Here is a 23210-nt window from a genome sequence, read left to right on the forward strand (position 1 = left end):
ATTTATTACCATGTTAAGAAGCTTTATACAGTAGTGTTCAGAATAATAGTAGTGCTATGTGACTAAAAAGATTAATCCAGATTTTGAGTATATTTCTTATTGTTACGTGGGAAACAAGGTACCAGTACATTCAGTAGATTCTCACAAATCCAACAAGACCAAGCATTCATGATATGCACACTCTTAAGGCTATGAAATTGGGCTATTAGTAAAAAAAAAAAAAAGTAGAAAAGGGGGTGTTCACAATAATAGTAGCATCTGCTCTTGACACTACAAACTCAAAACCATTATGTTCAAACTGCTTTTTTAGCAATCCTGTGAATCACTAAACTAGTATTTAGTTGTATAACCATAGTTTTTCAAGATTTCTTCACATCTGCGAGGCATTAATTTTGTTGGTTTGGAACCAAGATTTTGCTTGTTTACTAGTGTGCTTGGGGTCATTGTCTTGTTGAAACACCCATTTCAAGGGCATGTCCTCTTCAGCATAAGGCAACATGACCTCTTCAAGTATTTTGACATATCCAAACTGATCCATGATACCTGGTATGCGATATATAGCCCCAACACCATAGTAGGAGAAACATGCCCATATCATGATGCTTGCACCACCACGCTTCACTGTCTTCACTGTGAACTGTGGTTTGAATTCAGAGTTTGGGGGTCATCTCACAAACTGTCTGCGGCCCTTGGACCCAAAAAGAACAATTTTACTCTCATCAGTCCACAAAATATTCCTCTATTTCTCTTTAGGCCAGTTGATGTGTTCTTTGGCAAATTGTAACCTCTTCTGCACATGCCTTTTATTTAACAGAGGGACTTTGCGGGGGATTCTTGCAAATAAATTAGCTTCACACAGGCCTCTTCTGTCACAGCACTTACAGGTAACTCCAGACTGTCTTTGATCATCCTGGAGCCGATCAATGGGTGAGACTTTGCCATTCTGGTTATTCTTCTATCCATTTTGATGGTTGTTTTCCGTTTTCTTACACGCGTCTCTGGTTTTTTTGTCCATTTTAAAGCACTGGAGATCATTGTAGATGACCAGCCTATAATTTTTTGCACCTGTGTATGTTTTCCCCTCTCCAATCAACTTTTTAGTCAAACTACGCTGTTCTTCTGAACAATATCTTGAACGTCCCATTTTCCTCAGGCTTTCAAAGAGAAAAGCATGTTCAACAGGTGCTGGCTTCATCCTTAAATAGGGGACACCTGATTCACACCTGTTTGTTCCACAAAATTGACGAACTCACTGACTGAATGCCACACTACTATTATTGTGAACACCCCCTTTTCTACTTTTTTTTACTAATAGCCCAATTTCATAGCCTTAAGAGTGTGCATATCATGAATACTTGGTTTTGTTGGATTTGTGAGAATCTACTGAATCTACTGGTACCTTGTTTCCCATGTAACAATAAGAAATACACTCAAAACCTGGATTAATCTTTTTAGTCACATAGCACTACTATTATTCTGAACACTACTGTATTCATGCCTGCATATCGTTTTCTGAAGGTTTTACAGACCATCCATTTTCTATAGCCAGTTACTCCATCTAAGGGTGATGAAGGAACTGGAGCCTATCCCAGCAGGCATAGGGCGTGAGGTGGGGTACATCCTGGACAGGACGCCAGTCTGTCACAGGGCCTCATATAGACAAACATTCACATTCGCACACACCCCTACGGTCAATTTAAAATTTCCAGTTCACCAAATTTTGCACCTAGGTTTGCAGACTGGTTTAAAGAAAACTTTTTGGCAGTTGTTGGCTTCCATATACATGAATTCAGGTTTAGGAGTTGGAGATAAGTTATTCACAATAGAGTTTCTTTAAAAAGCACTGGCTTTGGTTTGGCTGCATAATTTATAAGACACCATAATCATAAAAAAAAAAAAAAAAATTTTAACCCTGAACATGTCATCTGCTCTGCTTTTAGATTAATAATAATAAAAATATATAAAATATGTTCACCGTTTATATCAATCGCAATCAAACTGTTGGTCTTCATTTTCTCCCATTTAAATCTTTTGGAAAAACGCACTTTTCTCTCTACAGTAACTGTGATGAGATGCTTCCAGGCAGGCATGACACGGAAGTTCCAACCTTCACTTTTAATTCTTACTGAAGCAAGTCATCAAAGTACAAATCCCACAGTTCGGATTTATGGAATCCGTTTAGGGTTTTGTGCCCAGTAGATAAAAAATGTGAACAAAAAGGACTCACTGTTCAAACCTGAATGGAGACGAAATCTAGAGTACAGCCGGGGAAAACAGCCATTTTCTGTGTTTCAAAGACATCCTTTAAAACTGGATTTGATGGTTTGTTCTTATCAAGTCACTTTACAAAATTCTAACAGTCAATGAAACAGCATAAATGACACTGATGTCCAGCCAAAATGTTTCCAAAATAAAGATAGAGACAAACTTTACTAATTTGGGGCCACGGAGAATGAAATTTGACTTTAGTTTTTAAGATATGCTACTACTATTGTGCTACTAAGAGTTAATAAATAACCCTTTCTCTGATTTTTACAAATGTGAAATATTATATAACCAATCAGATGAAAAGACCTGTTTATGATTTATCATGAAAACTATGATTTAACATGAAAACCAACACAATATAATTATGTAGCCATAAAATTTTAAAACTTAAATATCTTGGAAACAGCAGCCAATTTTACTGCTAAAATCTTTAATAAATAACACAAACAACTTGTAGAAATTTGTAGTCTAGTGTAGTTAAATTAAGGAAAACTGATGAGGACGCTGTCCCTGAATAGGTTTACACAGTAATTTTTTTCCCCAAAACATTTCCTTTGATTTAAAAATAAAATAAAATACAACCCCATTTCCAATGAAGTTGGGATGTTGTGTGAAATATAAATAAAAACAGAATACAATGATTTGCAAATCCTCTTCAGCCTATATTCAATTGAATACACCACAAAGACAAGATATTTAATGTTCAAACTGATAAACTTTATTGTTTTGTGCAAATATTATCTCATTTTGAAATGGATGCCTGCAACAAGTTTCAAAAAAGCTGGAACAGGGGCAACAATGCCCCTGTGGAACATTACACAGGTGACCAGGTTAATTGGACACAGGTGAGTGTCATGATTGGGAATAAAAGGAGCATCCCCAAAAGGCTCAGCCATTAATAAGCAAAGATGGGGCGAGGATCACCACTTTGTTAACAACTGCATGAAAAAAATAGACAAACCGTTTAAGAACAATGTTTCTCAATGTTCAATTGCAAGGAATTTAGGGATTCCATTATCCACAGTCCATAATATAATCAGAAGATTCGGAGAATTTGGAGAACTTTCTACATGTAAACGGCAAGGCTGAAAACCGACAGTGAATGTCCATGACCTTTGATCCCTCAGGCGGCACTGCATTAAACACCAACATCATTGTGTAAAGGATCTTACCGCGTGGGCTCTGGAACACTTCAGAAAACCATTGTCAGTTAACACAGTTTGTCGCTACATCTAAAAGTGCAAGTTAAAACTCTCCCATGCAAAGTGAAAGCCAAACATCAACAACATCCAGAAACACCGCCGCCTTCTCTGGGCCTGAGCTCATTTGAAATGGACAGACGAAAGTGGAAAAGTGTGCTGTGGTCTGATGAGTCCACATTTCAAATTGTTTTTGGAAATCATGGACGTCGTGTCCTTCAGACAAAAGAGGAAAAAGACTATCCAGTTTGTTACCAGCGCAAAGTTCAAAAGCCAGCATCTGTGATGGTATGGGGGTGTGTTAGTGCCCATGACATGGGCAACTTACACATCTGTGATGGCACCATCAATGCTGAAAGGTACATCCAGGTTTTTGGAGCAACACATGCTGCCATCCAAGCAACGTCTTTTTCAGGGACGTCCCTGCTTATTTCAGCAAGACAATGCCAAGTCACATTCTGCACGCGTTACAACAGCGCGGCTTCGTAGTAAAAGAGTGCAGGTACTAGACTGGCCTGCCTGCAGTCCAGACCTGTCACCCATTGAAAATGTGTGGCACATTATGAAGCCCAAAATACGACAACGGAGACCGTTGAACAACTGAAGTCCTACATCAAGCAAGAATGGGAAAGAATTCCACCTACAAAGCTTCAACAATTAGTGTCCTCAGTTCCCAAACGCTTATAGAGTGTTGTTAGAAGGAAAGGTGTTGTTTTTATTTACATTTTACACAACGTCCCAACTTCATTGGAATTGTTCTACTTAAAACACATTATAAAATAACAGAATTCTAGTCTGAAAACACAACTTAAAGGAAGGTTTTTTATTACGTTTTGAAATGACGGCTCTTGCATTTTTTTCTAGAAAATGAAAACTGAAGCGCCCAAAAGGAGGACAGTCCAATCCTCTCCACAATGAGGGCATAATCCTGAACGACAGCATTAAATCTTAATGGATTTTATTTTATGTACAGTGCATGAAGCGGAGGTCTGATCCATTACGCATCACTGGAAACAGGTCAAACGGACAGATTCACACTAATGGTTCACGTGTTCCGCTGTCAACCACACCATCACATCAAAAACTTTCTTCAACATAAAATGAGCCATTAAATATTATTTATTCCGTTTTTTTTTTTTTGGTTTACAAACAAAAGGCACCCATTGATTTATCAGAGTTTCGTGATGACAGTGAGAGAAACTGGATGGTGACATTCTGACTGACTAAAGCAGGAGTAATGAAACAAAGGACACAGTTCATGTAACAAATCACATTTACAATATATATTAAAAAAAACACTGAATGATTTTATGTTACCCAACTGACAACCAACAAGTGTTCTTTAATCACGGCAAACAATTTATAAGACGATGTGACAAACATTTTAACATATTTTAACTAGTCCATGCATCAACGTGTTTCCACAACTTCTGCACAAAATGAAAAAACTCAGTTATTTGACTCTTGTAAATTCACTGACTTGACACAATGCATCGTAGCGAATGTTAAACCTGATCTAAAGTTTGTCACAGTCGTATCGTATAGAGTGTTTAACTCAAGCGAGTGCCAGTTGATGCTTTTTTGCAGAAATGAAAGGAAACCATGAACATCTAAAATGACAGGAAGGAATAAAAATTTGCATTTTTTTTTTTAAATGATCAACAAATTAAGTTATAGATGGATGTAGTTAATGAGCTCGGAGGTGGTATCACACTGACACAACGCTTCAATCATTAAATGTCATTAAGTGAAGCAAACTAAGTTGTTGTGTTGTCTAAGAGCACAATAAAGAAAACATGACATCTGATACATTGGAAAACTAGATTAATAAAAAATAGACCATTAAAAACAAAATGTCAGTTCTACATAAGCTTTGTGGGAAAAACCAAAGAAAGAGTATTCTGTACATGGAGTCAGCTAAAAGAAAGCTTTAACTTCAATCAAAGAATGTTTTCCTTTGGGACCGTATCAATCATTTGGTTTTGAGCCCCAAAGCATACAAGTAAAAAAAAATTAAATATAGCTAAATAATGTGAATTTTGGGGGAACTGTCCGCTATGACACTTCCAAAAAAAGACTCAAGTATCCTCATGTTGATTTTACTGGTCACCTACAAAGAACTGTAGCTTAGACACTCAGAAACAGCAGGTAAAAATGCTTTTTCAATGTTTTCGTTTTGGAAAAGGATGTAGCTACAGGTACGACACTCCACACATTCCTGCACACTTGCTCGTCAACGCTCTTGAGTGGCTACAACAGAATGCAATAGTGACATGCAATTATCAATGTATTGTAGGACTATTGCTTTATAAAATGTTTTGTTAAATCTAAAATTGTGGAACTTCTCACCATTTTGAATTATGGCAGAAATCATGCGAGGACTTGAGTGTCGTAACTACAAAAAGTAAAAACACAGATACAATATGGATTATCGCCGCATGGCACCAATGGCTTAGTAGTACTGCAATACATTGCTCATACATTATTAATTCTACTGGGTTTTGTCACAGCCGCTTGCTGTTGAAGTGCCACTGCATAGAAATGTACTGTACCTGTAGCCACTTCCATTAGGAAATGCTTGCTAACACATTTGCTACTTGAGTATTCTGGGTTGTAACATTAAAATAACTAGTGCAGTTGTTTAAAGCTAATTAATTAGCAAAATATTATTATGAATCAGTAGTTGAGTTTCTGTGCCAACACTGAGAAAATATGCGAGAAGGGGTCTGGCCTTCAATCTCTGTTTTCAGTCACTAAAACAATCCTGAAAAAACCCTGAATTCTACACCATGTGTGACACGATGGGGCCACACCCCAAATGTCATTAATGGGCTCCTCCCCTCGGGTCAACAATGAAACCTCTTGCACCCTTTCACAGCACAACAGTCACACATAACCACAAAACTCGAGTCTAACGGAAAGTCACTCCTGCCATCACGAAGATAAAAGTACAACAGAAAGACTTCATCACAGTACTAAAAAGATTAAAGAAACAACGAGTATTGTTGAACTCCTATTTCCAAAAAAACAAAACAAAAAAAAAACTGATTACATTCAGAGAATAAAAGTTAAATAGGCTTAATTTGTCAAACGTTACGAGCGTATTTACAGCGGGTGACAACTCAATATTATCTGTATCAATCTTTGATAGTCAATAAAAGCCAGGCAACATTAGGAGCATAAAAATATACATTTTTAGAATTCAACTTTCAAGCCTACCAAAATAGAATTGTACAATAAGTTATTAGAAAATATACATCTGATTGCTTTATTTTCCACATCATTAGAATATTAACAAAATGACGAAAAGTTCAAGCACAATTCATCCTCCCACCCACCCCCGCCGATCATGTGCTCTGCGCAAAAATGGCTCGAAAACAATAAGTCACATTTCTCAACGACTTCAAGACATTCACAAAACATATGTGTGTAGGCGTTGCTACAGTCTGCGATTCTTCCACCAGATTCTACAAACAGTGCAGATTGCATTAGAAAGAAGATAGGGAACAATTATCCAGTACTCACGAGTACTTTGTTTTCGGAAGTCTCCGTAGCCGTTTGCTGTGAGTGCCATACACTTTGAAACCGGTCATGGAAGTGAACAAAGTATTCCCGGTGGAACATCGGATGGTCACTAACAGCCTAAATCTAAACTGTTATGATTTCAGTGTGACATCTTATTTAAGGCTGGCAACACAACCCCCCCCCCCCCCCAAAAAAAAGAAGTTGGAACTGGGGAAATTTAGATCATCTACAGGGTTCTCACCAAGATATATTCACAACCTAGGGGGGAACTTAGTGGGGCCTAGCCGCAGGAGTATAGTTAGTAGCAGAACTCAGGCATCTCCTTGTACAATAGTAGGTTGGGACAAGTTGGAAAGATGGATGATTTCTCAGTTACAATGACACATTTCGTTGCCCCATAAAGCTGGAATAACATCTTAGCGTGGGTTTGCAGCACAAGTAGCAAAGGGGTGATATACCAAAACCAAAGAACAGGTGACCCCCCCCGCAAAAAAACAAGAATTAGTGCGGCTTGAGGTGTGAAGTCTGATTTGTGGTGGAACGTATAGTGGAGCCCTTGTGGTACCAGAAATGTAGTACACTAAAAATAAGCCATAAAGTACAGTGTCCACTGTGCCAAGGAGCCAAAGTCAGCAAGTCCTGGGCACATGAACTGTTAATCATACTGCCCCACTCCAAAAAAAAAAAAAAAGAAAAGAAAAAAAAAGTGCTGTTATTTCTCATTTTAACTACACTTGGCTCAAACCCCTAGAGTCTCTAAAGTGTCTTTGTCATGAGGTATTTTTGGAGGGGGGGCAGTTTGAAAACTTTACTTTCACACATGACCAGAAAATGAGCCTGGAGACATTTAACATGAAAAGCCTTTGTTGAAAAAAGATCATTGTAGGCACTGGATGAAGCCGCATACAATCTAGATTGTGCTTATTTGTAAGAAACTCGCCATGACAGCCCAGCTGGGTCAAGCAGAATGTCCGCTCAATGGCCTGTCTCAAAGCAAGGTCAGGTCAGGTCTAGTAACCTGCACCAGTGCTGTCACATCCACCATATTACCGAACTGACTTGTGTCATGGATGGCAACAGCTCAGGTGGGCAACAGGTCCATCCCCACTGCAACCAGGTCAAAACGCCAATGTAAACGGTACACCTCACCCGAGTCTCTCATAGACCGTTTCTTTGACAAGTCATTCCAGCTGTAGCCAGGGATCCTTCGAACAGACCAAAACATCCAGACTAAAAGCAAAACAATTGGAACGTGGAAATTCAGGGAAGGTTTTGACAACTTTTGTTGAGGGTTGAGTCATTAAAGCACAACAGTTCAAATACAGACCCTTAAAACATCTCAACTTCCTGACCTGTTTGACATCAACACTCAACACTGAAGAAGATGCCTTTAATCTTCAAACATCGCACAAAAACAGAGATTTTAGACAATCTACAAGCCAACTGTCCCTGGACAACCACTGCAGAAATATCGTTCTTCTGCCTCCGACCAATGACGAAAAACCGGTTGGAGGAGCCAGAACCACGATCAAGCTTTTGCTTTGCTTCACAATAGCTGCTGTGAGAAGAAAAGATGTGATTATCAAAAGGAAAGTGCTCCTGATAATACTTTATAACATATGAAACAGAAAACAAAAACCTGGACCGGATCAAAACCAGGAGACAGATAAGAGGGATTCGGAGAGAGAAAGGAGCATCTCCAAAAACAAAGTCAGAATGACTGTGGATGAACAAAACGAGGGCTTCTGGCATGGTGCCCTGAGAGCCAGCTGGAATATACTGCTTCAAGTGCTTGTCTGGGGTGTGAGCTGTGACGTGAAATAAATCCTGTTTTAATTTATGAAATGTTGAGATCCAGTTTAACGATGTCCAGAAGTCATTTAAGCCATTGTGGACTCCAGAAGTGGTGACGTTTGTCACTGTGGGCTAAACCATCGCACTCGAGCAGCAGGGCAAACATGAGATGACAGCACAGTACCACTTTAAGGGCTTTTTGAGCTCAGGCACCTTGACAAAAATCTGTTAAATGCTGCTTTATTTTGTCACCGTTGTACCTCTGCACCCGAGTCTCCGGATCATTATCTGATGGTCGAAGAAGCCTTGAAGTAGGACAGAAATTTGAAGCAAAGCTTCACCACAAAGTACCAAATGTTTCGTGCCATCTGCGACCGGGCAACGAAAATGCGCCAGATGAGCACCACCAGGATGGTGTTGAAGGTGTAGCGGATGTTCCTTAGCCTAGAAAACAGAAATGCACTTCAAAAGCATGGTGCCAAACTTCAGAATGAAGCTGACGAAAAGTGTACAAAGAAAAAGCACACACAAACCAATGGTCAGCACAGTTTACACACCAGGACAAAGTGGGAATTTACAGAAGTGGAAGTTTAGTTATGTGTTTTTTTAATTCCCAAATTTCTGGAAGCTCCTCCCACTGCCAGGGAACTTCTCAAATCACTTGAACTAAAACTGTGGCTGGATTAGAATAAAAGGTGTGGGTTAATGTTTAAATTCTGTAAAATGCATACAACATTTGGAAAATTGAACTATACCTCCGCTTCCAAACCCCAGCTTTGTACATTTCCGGAAGTCTCCCACAATGGCTCAAATACAATTCGGTCCAGGTCCCATTCGGTAATAGTTCTGATCGCTTAAAATGCACAAAACACCAATATACCTATTTGAGGGCCTTTTGCAAAATGTTGGTGATGCCACTCAATTTAATGTATATGGCTGCATAATTCAAAAAAATGAGCTTCACAGTTCTGTGCACTCAGTTTATTCCATTGAGCTTTATTAACCCTCTGAGGTCTAGGAGCATTTTCTCAATTTTTCCATACCAGTAATTCTCCTTTTATAGCACTTGTTTTTAGTATAATGCCCACGTGTTGCATATCAAAATGTTCAGAAGAATCTCCACTTTAAGAATATGTGGCAGATATTTGTCTAAAACACTGAATTTCAAAATTTATTGGCTCTACATCTGAAAAACTGACAAGCATTTTTAGAATACGCTTCAAATCTTTTTTTTTTTTTTAATACAGTTATTCATATGGACTAACTATTTTGGTGCCAGAAATGGGCTCAGCAAAGTCTTTAGCTAAAAAATGTGTAGTATTATATGAAGAAAATTATACATCAGTGTAAAAAAATTTAAAATAATACCACCAGCCTCGGAGGATGTTCCTTCAGTTGTTTAATTTTGTAGAAAAAAAGCAGATCACAGACATGACACAAAACTAAAGTCATTTCAAATGGCAACTTTCTGGCTTTAAGAAACACTATAAGAAATCAAGAAAAAAGATTGTGGCAGTCAGTAACTGTTACTTTTTTAGACCAAGCAGAGGAAAAAAAATATGGAATCACTCAATTCTGAGGAAAAAAATATGGAATCACCCTGTAAATTTTCATTCCCAAAACTAACACCTGCATTAAATCACATCTGCTCATTGACATTGACCCTATGTGTCTTTTTGCAAGGAATGTTTTCACAGTTTTTGCTCTATGGCAAGATGCATTATCATCTTGAAAAATGATTTCATCATCCCCAAACATCCTTTCAATTGTCCAAAATATCAACATAAACTTGTGCATTTATTGATGATGTAATGACAGCCATCTCCCCAGTGCCTTTACCTGACATGCAGCCCCATATCATCAATGACTGTGGAAATTTACATGTTCTCTTCAGGCAGTCATCTTTATAAATCCCATTGGAACGGCACCAAACAAAAGTTCCAGCATCATCACCTTGCCCAATACAGATTCCAGATTCATCACTGAATATGACTTTCATCCAGTCATCCACAGTCCACGATTGCTTTTCCTTAGCCCATTGTAACCTTGTTTTTTCTGTTTAGGTGTTAATGATGGCTTTCGTTTAGCTTTTCTGTATGTAAATCCCATTTCCTTTAGGCGGTTTCTTACAGTTCGGTGACAGACGTTGACTCCAGTTTCCTCCCATTCGTTCCTCATTTGTTTTGTTGTGCATTTTTCGATTTTTGAGACATATTGCTTTAAGTTTTCTGTCTTGACGCTTTGATGTCTTCCTTGGTCTACCAGTATGTTTGCCTTTAACAACCTTCCCATGTTGTTTGTATTTGGTCCAGAGTTTAGACACAGCTGACTGAACAACCAACATCTTTTGCAACATTGCGTGATGATTTACCCTCTTTTAAGAGTTTGATAATCCTCTCCTTTGTTTCAATTGACATCTCTCGTGTTGGAGCCATGATTCATGTCAGTCCACTTGGTGCAACAGCTCTCCAAGGCGTGATCACTCCTTTTTAGATGCAGACTAACAAGCAGATCTGATTTGATGCAGGTGTTAGTTTTGGGGATGAAAATTTACAGGGTGATTCCATAATTTATTCCTCAGAATTGAGTGATTCCATATATTTTTCCTCTGCTTGGTCTAAAAAAGTAACCGTTACTGACTGGCACAATCTTTTTTTCTTGATTTCTTATAGTGTTTCTTAAAGCCAGAAAGTTGCCATTTGAAATGACTTTAGTTTTGTGTCATGTCTGTGATCTGCTTTTTTCTACAAAATTAAACAACTGAATGAACATCCTCTGAGGCCGGTGATTCCATAATTTTTGCCAGGGATTGTAGAATTGGTTGAGGCAAAGCACATCTAGAACACAGGGCAGTTTCAGGAAGCGGTCGAATGAAGCGGTCTCTATGATGTTCCGTTACTCATTTATTCATAGAAACAGGAGTTGGACGCACCGACGCTTCCATAGACCTCCGAGTGTTAACGTATCTATTCCAGAAAAATCTGTGGTGATCAAACTGAAACAGGCATGCAATCCTCTACAAGCCTACAAAACCTTGCTCCTGCATTAATGCGAGCTGGTTGGGCACAAAGACTTACTTGTTGAGGTGTTTGCGAGCAGCCGGCAGTCCTGACAGCTCTTCATTGAGGACATACGTTTTGGTGCCCATGCAGTAACTTTCCATGTATTCTGCCCAGTGCAGCTGCCGCACATCAAAATTAAACACCTACAGGAGGATTTGGAGGAATGAGGGGAGGAAGAGGTCACAGAAAAAACAAAAATAAACCTGTTAGAAGACACGGAAAACTATATGTGTTCTGCAGTGATTATTCTAGACAACTTCAATACCATCTGTCCACTATTTACACCTATATCCCTAAATCGTGGGCTGGGCTATCAACCATTCATAACCATGGGGGGATGTGGCAACATGAGAAGAACATGACGAATCCATAAAGAATGGCCCGACCGGGATTAAAAAAGCTGTAAGCAGAGTCCTTCACACATCAAAACCCCTTTAAGTTTAGTCACTTACATGTACAAAGCTTTCTGAAAATCCATTGGGATGATGAATCCAAACTTGTTAAAAACATTAGCATACCATCATTTTTTTAAATTTATTTACGACACCATTCCTCCAAGATTCATCAGGAGTGGATCACAGACTGGAGATTTCAGACAGTGGCCACCAACCTGGGATGTTTAGGTCGTTTCAGACATGAATTACAAAGTCTGTATTTATGATTTTCTAGTTTATATATATATATATATATATATATATATATATATATATATATATATATACATACATACATACATACACACTTTTTTTTTAAGAATTTTGTAGATTTCTTTTTCTTTTTGTCTTCAGAAATAAGTATCACTCTTTATTATCACAGTGCATCAATGTGTAATGCATACAAAATATTATGACAGTGTATCATAGTATAAGCCCAGTCACCTGTGATCTCCAGCTCTCGAAGAGACTGTGGATCCATTTTTGGCTATAACTTCCTCAATTCTGAGAGAAAGTTCTTCAAATTTGGTCTGTGTTTCTTATATTCACATTGGTAACTGCACATAAGCCAAAACAACAAACCTAAAATATAATATTATTATTATTATTATTAATAATAATAATAATAATAATAATAATAATACAAAAACATATATAAGACTTATTTAAAAAGAGTATTGTGAAATCTGGCCCATGTCCGAAATGTCCACCCAGGATGTTCCCGTGTCCAAAACATCCCAGGTTGGTGGCCAGTGCCCGAAATGTCCATGTCCTAAACGTTTGTCCGTCATCACAGACTTGCACACTGAGTAGCAGACTCAGAAGAAGAAGAAATGCAGGAAAGTATCACAGAATAACTGCTGAAGGTTTGCCAAGTTCAAGAGTAAAGGTTCACTATGGAGTGCTTTTATTGTGACGCACATTCAGGAAGCGGTAAACTACTGTGGACAGCAAAATGGTGCATCGGTTCACACAATTAAGGTCCAGCCTTTCAACAGGTTTCATCCTCATTCTGAGTCCGTATGCTTACAAAGACAAAAGTTCTTGACATGAGAACACAGTGATAATTCTCTATAATCCCTCATTTCACTTCAAAAAGTGCAAATATAAAAACATCAGGGCCTCGCAGTGTCAATGAAACTGTTTTAGTGAACACACAGACCTTCCAAAAATATTCTCATGAAAAACTCAAGACTTATATTAGACTCCGCCTACATGCCACAGCTTTGTCTGCCATCATTTCAGTTTTTAAATGTCGTCCTTTTGTTCTGCGTGGCTACACACCGCTGCTGCAACACAGTAACAACTCCATTTGTCAGTGATATTTTGCCCCTGTGTTGGGCAGGTTGCTGGCACTGAACACAAGGCTGCAGTCTGCTGCAGCCTTGTGTTCAGTGCCCCAGTGCTTCTTGGTCCAAAGAACTGTCATTCGGTCAGTTCATTCTCAAAATATGCCCTTTTAATTAAGGGAGTTCCAAGATTATGGTGTTTAATGTTTTGAATTTATCATGTTATACTTGAGGGGACATATCGTACGTTCTGGACAACTACTAGTCGTCTTCAATAGTCGACTAGTCATTATCATGAGCCGTCCCCGACCCTGGTAGGAATGTGCTTGGGTGCGTCTTGAGCATATGGGTTGCTATAGCAACAGTCAGCACATGTGCTGAACAAGGCACAGGGAATCAGGAGTGCATGCACGGAGGTGATGAAACCCAACCAGATTTCATTCCCAAAACTAACACCTGCATCAAATCACATCTGCTCGTTGATACTGACCCTATGCCATGACATTGACCCTATGTGTCTTTTTGCAAGGAATGTTTTCACAGTTTTTGCTCTATGGCAAGATGCATTATCATCTTGAAAAATGATTTCATCATCCCCAAACATCCTTTCAATTGTCCAAAATATCAACATAAACTTGTGCATTTATTGATGTAATGACAGCCATCTCCCCAGTGCCTTTACCTGACATGCAGCCCCATATAATCAATGACTGTGGAAATTTACATGTTCTCTTCAGGCAGTCATCTTTATAAATCTCATTGGAACGGCACCAAACAAAAGTTCCAGCATCATCACCTTGCCCAATGCAGATTCGAGATTCATCACTGAATATGACTTTCATCCAGTCATCCACAGTCCACAATTGCTTTTCCTTAGCCCATTGTAACCTTGTTTTTTTCTGTTTAGGTGTTAATGATGGCTTTTGTTTAACTTTTCTGTATGTAAATCCCATTTCCTTTAGGCGGTTTCTTACAGTTCGGTGACAGACGTTGACTCCAGTTTCCTCCCATTCCCATTCTCAAAATATGCCCGTTTAATTAAGGGAGTTCCAAGATTATGGTGTTTAATGTTTTGAATTTATCATGTTATACTTGAGGGGACATATCGTACGTTCTGGACAACTACTAGTCGTCTTCAATAGTCGACTAGTCATTATCATGAGCCGTCCCCGACCCTGGTAGGAATGTGCTTGGGTGCGTCTTGAGCATATGCGTTGCTATAGCAACAGTCAGCACATGTGCTGAACAAGGCACAGGGAATCAGGAGTGCATGCACTGAGGTGATGAAATCCAACCAGATTCCTCACTACAGCAGTTTTTCTTTTCATCTGACCGGTGCAAATCGGATTCAAACGGAATTACTTTTGGATTGTTTTCAGATATGTCGACGTCTGAACGCAAATTTGGCTAGAATCCAGACAGCTTGGAGGATCATGACGTCAAACTTCCTCACTACGTATGCCCACACTGTGGCAGTGCCAAGAAAATCCGCTGGGTGCCTTACCTTGTATGCGTCACCTACATTAAACGAGAGCCAAGTAACTTTTTGACCTTAATTGTACAGTTTGGCAGTGAGTGTAAAGTTTAAATGACTTATTTTGGGCAGAATGGGGGCTCTCTCTTTCCCACTAGGGGGCCTCATAGCAGAAAACCAGCCTTACCACTTCAGAGACACTGACCCGGAGTCGTGTGATGGAGAGTCTCGGGTCTGGCGAGAAACACCAACTACTATACGACGGCACAACTACTACAACACCACATATACACGCCCAGTCGAGACACCCAGCAGAAGCCCTGTGCCCGAAAGCTGCTGTGAAAATCTATTCGCTTGAGCTAAATGACAGCAGCGCGGAGTTTACGTCCTACCTTCTTGTCCTCGGGGCTCATCTGGGCCATCAGCATGGCGATGTTGTCGGTGTTCCACACCCAGGAGTGACTGGTGAAGTACTCCAGGACCATCATGGCTTTGTGGAGGCGAGTGATTGTTTTCATCATCCTGATAAAACAAGTGGAAGGAGTGAGGTAGAAGGGAGCGGCGAGGCAGCGGCGTGGTGGAAGACGAGGAAGGGAAAGAAAGAAAAAAAGCAGCAGAAGGGCAGAATGAAGACAAGTATGAGCAGTGACAGCAGCACTGAGGCAGAGCAGACAGGCGACGATGGGGGATTGGTCGCTGAGGTGGTTGGTAAAGAGGTAGAGTGCAGCGGTAACAAGACAAACATGAGGATGGACAAACAGCAGAATGAGGTACCATGGTGATTTGAGTTTGGACAGAAGAGAATGTTAGAGAAGTTTGGGGTGGAGCTCCTAAGTCCCACTTAGTTCCTCAATCTAACACTCAGCAGTGCACGTGTGCTGCACAATATTGTTTGACTCATTTATTGATTACAAAAAGGAGTCACGTGCATTTTTGCACAATTTATGCCATTCTACACATCTGAAGACGGAAAAAGAACAAATCAGGAAACAGCGTATGGCCAAGTGACTTTACTTACATAAGAACTGTGGGGAAACCTTCAGAGATTCAGTTTAAGAGGTCACATGATACACCTTTGAAACCAGTTAATCTACGATTCCACACTTTGGATTCAGCTGTCTAAGGCTGCAACAAACGATTATTTGGATCATCGATGAATCTGATGGGGTTTCGCCACGATTAATCGGATTAGTGGGGAATTTTTTTTAAATGTGCCAGGGAAACAGTTTTTCTCTCCTTTCATCACTTTATTTAACAACAGAACACTATTTGAAAACTTAAAATACTTGAAAATCAACAAATTGTCAAATGTCCCTTGGCTGTTAAAATATAAAATAATAAAGAATAAAACAGTTTATAATAAAGAACAAAAATAATTATTTCAAATGGCATTGCTTTATCAAAGTGCTGAGTTGCCATAAAACAACATTGAAACATATAAATGTTATAAAATATATGGTGAAAAAAGAGGTATATTTGTTGCTGCAAATGAGCAATTAACATAACCAGTTAACCATAAAACCTAAATCAAAAACTGTAGACATATGTGCAACATTCTCTGTATAACTTGTGGTCATTTCACAATGACACATGTGACTCATGTCTCTTTCTCTAAAATTGTATTGTAGCATTATTAGTTATCATTACTATTATTATTATTGTTGCTATTATTATTAATATATAAATAAAAATAAATTTAAAAATATTATAATCTGTAATACAGTTGACTCTTTTACGACAACAAACGCTGAGCCATTAATTATTATACAGAAAACAAATGCACAAACATGCTGAAATGCCAGCAACTTAATGCTAACTTTAACACTGAAAACGCCATAGACATGCTAATGCATTAGCATCGGTCCCGTTTTTAGGTTATAAAATACATGTATCAACTGTTTCAGAAGACCATAACAGGTCAATTTAACATAAAAAAGGTAAATATTCCTCACAGACATATGCTCTTTGGCGTTTTAGTGGGGAAAAATTAATATAAAGCGAAATAAAATAAATGAAACCAACAAAGCAGCAGCTCGAAGCACTCCTTAAATGGACTGCATTTATATAGCACTTTTCCATCTGCATCAGACGCTCAAAGATGCTCCTTCATTGGTTCAAGATTCAAAGCAAAGGTCGGTTGATTATATGGAAGAAACGAAACATTTGCGGTAAAACAATGTTATTTAGCAACTAATCGATGACTAAATTACTTGACAACTATTTTAATAATCAATTTTAATCGATTAACTCGATTAGTTGTTTCAGCTCTACAGCTGTCACAACAATAGCTGGGTTTGTGACAGATCTGCAGTAAAATTTAGTGATATTTTCCAAATGTCGACAAAGCAGAATAGTGAAATGACAGTGTTTCTATTAACTGATTGATGGAATGTGCCTGCTGGGTTATGTGTTCTCGCAATAGCTCTCACAAAAACTGTAAATCCAACAGACATGCCGACAGAATGGTAAATCTGGCTAAATACTGCCATTTCATTTTTTTCCCCTTCATCTCCAACAGTGTCACCAGTGGGTGCCAATGCTGGATGAAAGTTCATTTTTGGTGCACGTTGGTGCCAGTTGTTGGGCTATGCTCTTAACAAATTGACATGAAATAATCATCACAGTGTAGAGTGATAATTTAATCATTTCAACTGAAAAAAAACTTTTTTTGGGGGGGGGGGGGGGGGGGGGGGGGGCTTATGACTGAGTTTTGGCATTTTCCGTGTGAGGTTACTTATACAAACATGACACACAGTTATACAAACTGGAAACCTTCAGTTCATCAAAATGTCAAGATACTTGGTGACCAAGACAAGTCCCCAAAGATGTTTCAAGTAAAACAACTGAAGTGTGTGTGTGTGTGTGTATACATATATGTTACATATACAACTGTTTCCTCTTTTTAAATAAAATCACCCAACCACTAACCATGAGTGAAAAAAAAGTTTTGGTGTTGTTATTCATATTCTCTTAAAAATGGCCAAAAAAGCAAAAATTCTGCCAGGGTATGTAAACCTTTGAGCACAACTGTATATGCTATGATAGTTCTTTCATGTCAATTTGTAGGGGATGTGGTCCACCCTTTATCAAACCACACCAAAAATGCACTTTCACTCACTGTTGACATCCAGTGTTGTGTAGATAAGAGCACTTTGTACACAAGACTCTCCAAATAACCCCCCCCACACACCCCCCCCCCCCCCAAGTCAGCAAAGGGAACCCAATGAGTGTTAATTTGGTGGTAGGTACGCCCTTGTGACCCAAGTTTTAAGAAAATCTGAGCTCACCACGACCTAATGCAAAGCTCTTAAAATGTTAACGCTCACAACCAAAAATACTCCTTTAAACGATGACGTGATCTATCACAAAAAGGCCAGCCATTTTCAGGACAATGAAGTAACCCTGTTAGTATAACTCCTGCTGGCTGTCGGACTGTGTGAGCATGTCTCTCAGAGTCAGCAGGAAGTCAGAGGTGGACCTTTGGAACACATCGAGACATCTCAAGGCTAAATTTGACTGAAAGCAGGAATTCCTATGTGCACAGACACCAACTGTGGGACTTTGAAACTCCAACAATACTTAGCTATAAAACAGCAATTTTGCAGAATACGACCCCTTTACAAATTTTCACAGTACTGTTTGTAGTTGGGGGCTGTGATTCCACCCCTGAGAGAACAGTACAGACCACATGAAGACCAACTGGATTTAAACTGTTTGCAGACCAGAAGGACAGAAAACACTGTCAGATAGATATATGATCAGTGTGACAGGTAGTGGTGGTGGGGAATTAATAATTTGACTTAAAAATAAACAAACAAAAATAATTCACAACTCAAAATTTGAACATTATGATTTACAGAAAAAAAAAACCCTTCTCCTACTTCTCCTAAAAAGTCCTCCTGTTAACGTAAGTGAATCCAGTTGCTCGAGTTCAGTTTGGAGCAGGTTAGTGTTGGAAATACAGTTTGAAATTAAAATTGATCTTAAAAAATAATAATAATGATGATTGTATCTGAGCCTTCAAACTGCATCTTTTTCCTCTTTTCTGGGCACTAAAACCCAACTTTCATATATTTGAACAGCCTCTGAATTACATGTCTGTGGTGACTTTAGTTTGTTACAGGTAACAAACTGATCCACAGACGTGTTTTGGAATAAATGTCGCAAAATAAATAAGTCAGAGGCAGATTGAGCTGACTCAGATTCCTGCTGTGAAGACGAATGCGTCAGATGCTGTGACAAAGTGTACACGGCTGATTAGCACATAGAAGCAGAGATAATTGTGACTTACAGCGAGTGACATACCCAGTTAGGCTCAAATCACACCACCAGAAGGTGAACTTACTACTGGGCCAAATCAACTGCAGACAGCCAAACAAAAACACCGGCCATCTGAAGTCTCTCTGGCTGGTAGTAAGGACGCAGAGAAGACACACAAGAACATCCGTCCACAAACATGCACTGTTGTATTCAATAAGACAGGAGAAAAAAAAAACAAAACACCAAAAAGACCAAAAGCCTTTTATAGAAATTCTTCACCGGTGGATCTGAGGATTTAAACATCGCCAACTGAACACAACTTCTTGACATGGCTAAAAACAAATCAATAAACATCCCTTGGTCCATCAAGATTGTCCATGATTCGGTTAAGGAGTGGAGGATGAGATTAATGAATGTCAAGTTCACAGAAGGGCCACTGACAAGAATCAGCCTTCTTTGAGAGACATGTCATCTTCTAATAGAAAAAAAATGGGTTTGTGGAAACGTGGACAAAATGGGGGCTGAATGGCAGGGAAGAAGAATTTACAGGGTGGGGAGGGCAGTTGCAACCTTACCAGGGCTTGCGGCCTCTCAGCCTGAGATAGCCGTCATACAACAGGGCCGGTACCGTGTGGCTGACAGTGGTCCAGTACTGATTAGTAAAGGAGCTGGAGCGCAGATTGACATTGGGCCTTCTGAAGGCCTGCTCTAAAGGGTTTGTCTTGAAGATCATGTTTATACAGTACTCTGTAGGAGACAAATACATGACAGAACAAGGAGGACAAAGAGAGCGCCAGGTAAAGAATGGTGTGCATGCATCCGTCCTACAGTCATCAGTGCAGCAGAAGTGCCTGCATAGCGAATATCAACTTGTAACTAGCACCAGGAGCTGGGAACATTTCCCAAAAGCCTCTTCAAGTTAAGGCCGGGTCAAGTTTAAGATGCTTTTGGGGATTTGGAAACATAGTCATCTACTGTATTTTCCTGTGTATAAGTCACACCCAACTGTGTGTGTGCCAATAAGATAAGATAAGATAAGATAAATAGATAGATAGATACAGTAGTGTTCAGAATAATAGTAGTGCTATGTGACTAAAAAGATTAATCCAGGTTTTGAGTATATTTCTTATTGTTACATGGGAAACAAGGTACCAGTAGATTCAGTAGATTCTCACAAATCCAACAAGACCAAGCATTCATGATATGCACACTCTTAAGGCTATGAAATTGAACTATTATTAAAAAAAAAAAAGGAGAAAAGGGGGTGTTCACAATAATAGTAGCATCTGCTGTTGACGCTACAAACTCAAAACTATTATGTTCAAACTGCTTTTTTTTTTTTAGCAATCCTGTGAATCATTAAACTAGTATTTAGTTGTATAACCACAATTTTTCATGATTTCTTCACATCTGCGAGGCATTAATTTTGCTGGTTTGGAACCAAGATTTTGCTCGTTTACTAGTGTGCTTGGGGTCATTGTCTTGTTGAAACACCCATTTCAAGGGCATGTCCTCTTCAGCATAAGGCAACATGACCTCTTCAAGTATTGTGACATAGCCAAACTGATCCATGATACCTGGTATGTGATATATAGGCCCAACACCATAGTAGGAGAAACATGCCCATATCATGATGCTTGCACCACCATGCTTCACTGTCTTCACTGTGAACTGTGGCTTGAATTCAGAGTTTGGGGGTCGTCTCACAAACTGTCTGTGGCCCTTGGACCCAAAAAGAACAGTTTTACTCTCATCAGTCCACAAAATATTCCTCCATTTCTCTTTAGGCCAGTTGATGTGTTCTTTGGCAAATTGTAACCTCTTCTGCACATGTCTTTTATTTAACAGAGGGACTTTGCGGGGGATTCTTACAAATAAATTAGCTTCACACAGGCGTCTTCTAACTGTCACAGCACTTACAGGTAACTCCAGACTGTCTGTTTTTTTTGTCCATTTTAAAGCATTGGAGATCATTGTAGATGAACAGCCTATAATTTTTTGCACCTGCGTATAAGTTTTCCCCTCTCCAATCAACTTTTTAATCAAACTACGCTGTTCTTCTGAATGTTATTTCTACCTGGTTCTTTTTATGTAAAATTCTGCCCCTTACCAAAAACCAAACCACTGCATTCCTCATTTTGAGTTTATTCAAGGTCATGTTAGAAACCAGGCCTAGGGCCCTCACAGACAGTGTCCATCTTGTGAAAGGCCCCTAAAATGAGTCATACAACACTTTTTATACCTTGTGGGTGTTAACATAGGTGTGGTTTAGTCTCACATTTCTAATGTTACTGGCTCTCACCAACAGGGGGTGCTCTCCCTGTATCTGAAACTTGGACAGATGATAGAGTAAAACTTAACATATTTCTCAGAACTTCCAAACAAATACTTAATAGCTAACATAAAACAAAGAATTAGCACAGATATTATCTAACATGAACAATGTCTTGAACATCCCATTTTCCTCAGGCTTTCAAAGAGAAAAGCATGTTCAACAGGTGCTGGCTTCATCCTTAAATAGAAGACACCTGATTCACACCTGTTTGTTCCACAAAATTGGCGAACTCACTGACTGAATGCCACACTACTATTTTGTGAACACCCCCTTTTCTACTTTTTTTTTTTTTTACTAATAGCCCAATTTCATAGCCTTATGAGTGTGCATATCATGAATGCGTGGTCTTGTTGGATTTGTGAGAATCTACTGATACCTTGTTTCCCATGTAACAATAAGAAATATACTCAAAACCTGGATGCATCTTTTTAATCACATAGCACTACTATTATTCTGAACACTAAGATTAGATAGATAGAGATAGATAGAGATAGATAGAGATAGATAGATAGAGATAGATAGATAGAGATAGATAGATAGAGATAGATAGATAGATAGATAGATAGAGATAGATAGATAGATAGATAGATAGATAGATAGATAGATAGATAGATAGATAGATAGATAGATAGATAGATAGATAGATAGATAGATAGATAGATAGATAGATAGATAGATAGATAGATAGATAGATAGATAGATAGATAGATAGATAGATAGATAGATAGATAGATAGATAGATAGATAGATAGATAGATAGTCAGTCAGTCAGTCAAACCAGAGTATAAGTCACAACTTTTTTCTGTATTATCAACACTTTAACTCGGGATTTTGGTGTATTCTTGTAGTGCATTTCCTATTATAGGTGTTAATTAAGTTAGGTGGTGATTAAGTTGTTGGACCTGTGGGTGTCCCACTCCATTTGCCGGTGGATCTTGGACTTCCTCACAGACCACTCTCAGAGGGTGAGAGTTGGGCCCTCATATCTCTTCGGCCATTAGCCTCAGCACCGGCTCCCCTCAGGGCTGTGTGCTGAGTCCTTTGCTCTACACCCTCTACACCTATGACTGCACCCCCTCTCACTTCAGCAATAATATCATTAAGTTTGCTGATGATACTACTGTGGTGGGACTCATTTCTGGTGAGGATGAGTCCGCCTATAGAGAGGAGGTGCAGCGGTTGTCAGTCTGGTGTAGGGAGAATAATTTGATCCTCAACACCTCAAAGACAAAGGAGATGGTGGTGGACTATAGAAGGAGGAAAACAGTCATCCAGCCACTGGTCATCGATGGGGACTGTGTGGAGTGGGTCTCTGAATTTCGTTTTCTGGGCGAGTATTTGAGAGACGACCTGACTTGGAGCACAAATACTATGGCTACCATCAAGAAGGCACAGCAGAGACTATTTCCTGAAGATTCTCAGGAATAACCATCTGCCACAGAGACTGCTGGTGTCCTATCGCTGCTCCATAGAGAGCATTTTGACCTACTGTCTGTGTGTGTGGTTTTCCAGCTGCACAGTCACAGACAGGAAAGCTCTCCAGAGGGTCCTCACCACAGCCCAGAAGATC

The 23210-nt window shown here is 39.2% G+C and overlaps 1 protein-coding gene and 1 long non-coding RNA gene across 6 annotated transcripts in view; one reads left to right on the plus strand and one right to left on the minus strand.

The window, feature by feature from the left end:
- On the plus strand, positions 1-22894 carry LOC117516267. Its single transcript, XR_004562349.1, has 5 exons — positions 1-12; positions 2736-2739; positions 15106-15109; positions 15762-15766; positions 22522-22894. It is a non-coding gene; the product is annotated as an uncharacterized LOC117516267 (long non-coding RNA).
- far1 (fatty acyl CoA reductase 1) overlaps positions 1-23210 on the minus strand; it is a 56543-nt gene that overhangs the window by 10021 nt on the left and 23312 nt on the right. For 2 of the 5 annotated variants that reach the window (XM_034177194.1, XM_034177193.1), the window contains exons 11-13: positions 15438-15567; positions 11864-11991; positions 9071-9230 (exon numbers count right to left, since the gene is read on the minus strand). In XM_034177194.1, the coding sequence (XP_034033085.1) occupies positions 9071-9230; positions 11864-11991; positions 15438-15567 (418 nt within the window). Of the gene's footprint in view, positions 1-5800; positions 9231-11863; positions 11992-15437; positions 15568-19880; positions 20053-23210 lie in introns of those variants that run through there. The other 3 variants (XM_034177196.1, XR_004562348.1, XM_034177195.1) reach the window with 3 other exon arrangements.

The sequence above is a fragment of the Thalassophryne amazonica genome, chromosome 8, assembly GCF_902500255.1.
Source record: "Thalassophryne amazonica chromosome 8, fThaAma1.1, whole genome shotgun sequence".
In the NCBI taxonomy this organism is placed as follows: Eukaryota; Metazoa; Chordata; class Actinopteri; order Batrachoidiformes; family Batrachoididae; genus Thalassophryne; species Thalassophryne amazonica.